Source organism: Rutidosis leptorrhynchoides, chromosome 3 (genome assembly GCF_046630445.1).
Source record: "Rutidosis leptorrhynchoides isolate AG116_Rl617_1_P2 chromosome 3, CSIRO_AGI_Rlap_v1, whole genome shotgun sequence".
NCBI classification, from domain to species: Eukaryota; Viridiplantae; Streptophyta; class Magnoliopsida; order Asterales; family Asteraceae; genus Rutidosis; species Rutidosis leptorrhynchoides.
The window spans coordinates 15183475-15188637 of NC_092335.1; the positions used below are offsets into that span (position 1 = coordinate 15183475).

The 5163-nt window shown below is 34.1% G+C and overlaps 1 protein-coding gene across 1 annotated transcript; it reads right to left on the reverse strand.

The window, feature by feature from the left end:
- Positions 1–626: 626 nt before the first annotated feature.
- On the reverse strand, positions 627–3599 carry LOC139899695 (receptor-like protein 6). The gene has a single exon (XM_071882538.1). The coding sequence runs from the start codon at positions 3597–3599 to the stop codon at positions 1824–1826; it is 1776 nt and encodes a 591-aa protein (XP_071738639.1). The 3' UTR covers positions 627–1823.
- Between the last annotated feature and the right edge of the window lie 1564 nt (positions 3600–5163).

The window sequence follows — 5163 nt, forward strand, 5'->3', positions numbered from 1 at the left end:
GATATATATACAGTTAAATGTTGTTACAATGATAATCGTTACATATATGTCTCGTTTCGAAATCATTAAGTTAGTAGTCTTGTTTTTACATATGTAGTTCATTATTAATACACTTAATGACATGTTTACTTATCATTTATCATGATTAAACATAGTGTATCAATATCTTAATATGATTCATATGTATTTAGTAAGATGTTGTTATAACGATAATCGTTATATATATCGTTTCGAGTTTCTTAATTCAATAAACTCAATTATATATATATATATATATATATATATATATATATATATATATATATATATATATATATATATATATATATATATATATATATATATATATATATATATATATAACTCATTGTTAAAATACCTAATGAGATACTTACTTATCATAATATCATGTTAACTATATTTATAATCATATATATGTCATCATATAGTTTTTACAAGTTTTAACGTTCGTGAATCACCGGTCAACTTGGGTGGTCAATTGTCTATGTGAAACCTATTTAAATTAATCAAGTCTTAACAAGTTCGATTGCTTAACATGTTGGAAACACTTAATCATGTAAATAACAATTTCATTTAATATATATATAAACATGAAAAAGTTCGGGTCACTACATACACTACACTAAAAATGTTTGAGGAAACAACACAGCTGGATCACATCTTACGCTGCAAAATTTGGTAAAAAAAAAAAAATCAATAATTTAAAACGTACCATATAGTATAATATAGATTCATCTTCCTATGTATACAATGCGTCTTCTCTTTTTTTGACGGGTTAAGATCATACGTTCCCCTGCATCTGCAATTGCACTGTACCACTTTGGTCTTCCGGTCGACAACATAAGATATCCTATCATGAATCCAAATAGGGTCCCACAACCATATCCCAACATCACAACTTTCCATGTAAACCCATTATCTTCCTCATCTTAAACTTCTTCACCTTCGTTATTTGATTCATTTGGATTCTCATTGCACTTTTTGGGCAACGGAAGCCCACACAGTTTTGGATTCCCTCCAAATGACCCTTCAAATGTGTTAAACTGTGTACTTGATGGAATGCGCCCCTCGAGTTGGTTTTGTGAGAGATTTAAGAAACCAAGAAACGTCAACTCTGAAAGGCTTTGAGGGATCTCCCCAATGAGTCGGTTACAAGATAAGTCTAACGATTCAATTGATTTGAGCTTCCCAAAAGCATGTGGAATTCGACCAGTGAGGTTATTGTGGGATAAATCGAGCACTATCAATGATGTAAGATTGCCAATGATATTTGGAATCTCCCCTTCAAATCGGTTATCGGAAAGATCAAGAATCATATAGTCAACCAAAAATTGTGGAAATGACAGATCATGACCTTTTACATCCATAACAACCGAGTAATACAGGCCTTCAAAATTAAAATATTCAAGTTTTTTGCTTCTCACGCCACTAATCATGGCCTTGAAGTTTTCAAAATACTTTTGAGGGAGTTGGCCTACAAACCCATTATGTGATATGTCAAGTACTCGAAGACTTGCAAATGGGGATTCAATAATTGGAGACGTTACGATGGGACCGTGAAAATGGTTTGATCTGAGAATAAGAGCCTCCAGGCTTTTAAGATCTCCTAACCAGTGAGGTAATCTACCATTGAAGCTATTATTTTCAAGATCAAGTATTTTCAAGGATTGACATTTGGCCAAGGAACTTGGCAACTCACCATGTAAGTGATTTCCCTTCAGAATAAGCCCTGTTAACGCTTCACAATCTTCATACGTGTTTGGAATTGTACCGTGGAAATCATTATTCCCTAGATCCATCATTTAAAGACAGTTGATATTTCCAGAGCATCGTGGAATCTCTCCACTAAATCTATTATTAGACAAATCCAGCAAACGTAAATAGCTCATGTTGCAAATTGATGAAGGGAATGGTCCTTGAATCTGATTGGACTGGAGATGTAGATATTCTAGTCCGTACAATTGAATTTGTGACAAGCTTGTTATCAGGTTATGTGAGAGATCCAGGAGATCCAACCCATAACCATCAGCCTCGATAGACAAATCTCCATGAATTTCATTGTTAGTTAGCTGCAATCGTTGAAGATTTGTCATAGATCGTAAGGACACCGGAAACTCCTTTAACTTGCAAGAGTTCAAATATAAGTACCTCATATTCGGGTTGGAAATATTTTCAGCATTACTAGTCGTAACTGATAAACCACTGTATGAGAGATCAAGAAGATCAATGTTTGTAAGGCGTGATAGCAGTGTACTTAATTCCCAGTCAATGTTAAAACTATTAAATGAAAGGTCCAAGTGAGAAAGGTTGGTGGATTTCATAATGAGGGATTGGTCAATTTGGCCACCTAGTTGATTGTGAGCAAGGGATATATATTTTAAGTGCGGAAGAGCAAACGATACATCTCCAGTGAACATATTATCTTCCAGAACAAGATACTCTAAAGAAGGAAGAGTAAACAACCAAGATGGCAGGGTTCCGTTAAGTTTGTTACCTGATAAGTCTAGATGAGCAAGGTTTGACATGTTAAGAGGAGATTTGGGAAGGGACCCCATCAAATTACAATAAGAGAGATCCACATAATTCAAAAAAGAAAGGTTATTATTAAGATGAGGTAGTGCTAAAACCCCAGAGAAATTAACATGAGATAGACTAAGGTCTTTCAAGAGTGTAGAACTATTTAGGAGGTTGTTTAATATATGATAGTCAAATTTCAAACCCTGATTGCCCGAGAGATCAAGCGAAACCAAATTTGGAAGAAGCGAGGTTTCTGATGGGATATGGCTGATGAGAGTGAAACTATTCTCTGCCAAGTCGAGTATTTCCAAAGATTGAATATTGAAAATGTCACTTGGTAATTTTCCGTACAATTCAGCCCCCCTAAGATTTAGTATATTCAAAGAAGGATAAGAGATATTAGGATAACTAGGTAAAGATGAATTGATATTAAGAAAAGAAAGCGATAGTTGTTTAAGAGAAGTGAAATTTCGTAGCAGGCCCACAAAAACATGAGGTTCAAGAATCGCATCATAATTGTAAGAGAGATCAAGAGACACCAAATTATAAAGAAGCGTGATGTTTAATGGGACTTTGCCAGAAAACAAACAATGAGAGATGCTGAGATGTGTAAGAGTTTTTGATAACCTTCCAATTTCAGGGGGAATAATGGAACCACTAAAATCATTAAAAGCGAGGTTGAGTCTTTGTAGGTGAGGAAGGTTAAAAAAGGAGGTGTTAGGATGGATGGTACCTTTTAGCATACCACAACTCAAATCGAGACCAATAACATCACCGGTGGAGTGATCACAAGTGACACCATTCCAGTCACAACAATCTGTATTTGTATTCCAGTTCATCATAATTGGATGGTAACCAAGCGAATCCAAACATCTGAAATGAAAGTATGGGTGATTGAAGGAAAAGAGGCTCTGTTTAAAGTGAAGCAGAGCCCCAGATTGTTGAGGAGGACATATATATTTAAGAGTACTTGAGCTAGTATTGAAATAAGATGAAACTCTTGAACAATTGAAACATAAGAAAACAACCAATACATAGTAAACCAATTTTGAATTACTCATTTTTTTCGCTTTTTTAAAAACAAAATTTTTCTCTGTTTTTGTAGTTGCTAGATCTATAACATTACATGATCCATTACTCTATATGCTACTCCACATTATATAAACTCACAGTATTTGCATTATTGTAATTGCTTTCAAAAATCAGCCCATTGTGTACTCTAAAAAGTCTGTTGTATGTGGTCTAAGTCTCTTTGTAAACGTATGCTTTGGGTTATTTGGTAGGCCGCATTTAACTTTAACGTCTTTGTCTCTATTATGCAAATTTCCACCCTTGAATCGACCTAACTATAAAAGTAATATTTGTTATATTTCAGTAGGCTTATAACTACCTTTAGTGGCCTGGTTCAATATATTCAAATTGAAAGAACCAATAAAAGATAGATGTGTTGTAGAAGATATAGGAGAGAAAGAGGTTGAAGAGAGGTGTGATGTATTTAATGTATATGTGTGTTTTTGTAACTTACATTATGCACATATATATAGTACAAATTTTACTATCCATATTTGACTAATTACCATCCATATTTAACTACTAAATTTACAACACTCCCCCTTGGATGGTAATTTTTTTAAAGAGCAATTAATACTGCCTCGTTAAAAACCTTGCTAAAGAAAACCCAGTGGGATAAAACTTTAGCCAAGGAAAAAAGAGTGCAGCATAGAGTTGACTCCCCCTCAAGTAGACAACGCTGAGTCATCACATCTTTTGAACTTGCCTCATGCCAATATTGTGAACGTATGTTTTGAAAACAACGATTGACAGTGCTTTGGTATAAAGATCAGCAGAGTTGTTGATTGAACGTATCTCATTTTAATCTGGTTGTCTTTTACAAGATCTTGAGTATATGAGAAGAATCTGAGGTTTTCATCTGAAACTGTATCATCTAAATCTTTTATGTACAAGTTTGACCCTTGTGATTTGTCTACAGTCTCCTTCATGGTTTGCTCAAACTGTTGTTTCAATTCCTATTCCCTTTCAGTCTTTTTCTGAGCCTTACCAATATACCATTCTTTTCCATCAAACTTATGACCGTTAAGACCGTTTATAGCTTTAGCGCCTCGTCAGCATTTATGTTTTGTTCTGTCATTTTTGATACTCTTCTTTCATTTGTACTATGTAAGCTGTATTATCTTCATAGAATGTTGTTGGGCTTTTATAGCGTTCTAGTCCACAAGAATCAATAATGATTTGTATCATTGATCTTAACTAAAATCATTCCCGAGTAGCTTCATGTAATGCAATCACTTCGGCATGATTTGATGATGTTGCAACAAGTGTTTGTTTTGAGAACGTCATGATATTGCGGTGCCTCCATTTAGGAATACATATCCAGTTTGAGATTTAGCTTTATGTAGATCAGATAAATAATCTGCATCTGTATAACCAAACAAATCTTGTTTCGAGTTGTTAGAATAAAATAATTATAAATCAGTAGTTCCCCGAAGGTATCAAACTATTTGTTTGATCCCATTCCAATGTCTTTTGGTAGGGGCTGAGCTGAACCTTGTCAACAATTTAACTGCAAAAGAAATGTCAGATCTTGTATAATTTGTAAGATACATA

Excerpts from the sequence above, each read along its gene's own strand:
- LOC139899695 (XM_071882538.1), bottom strand. The coding sequence starts at position 3,599 with ATGAGTAATTCAAAATTGGTTTACTATGTATTGGTTGTTTTCTTATGT.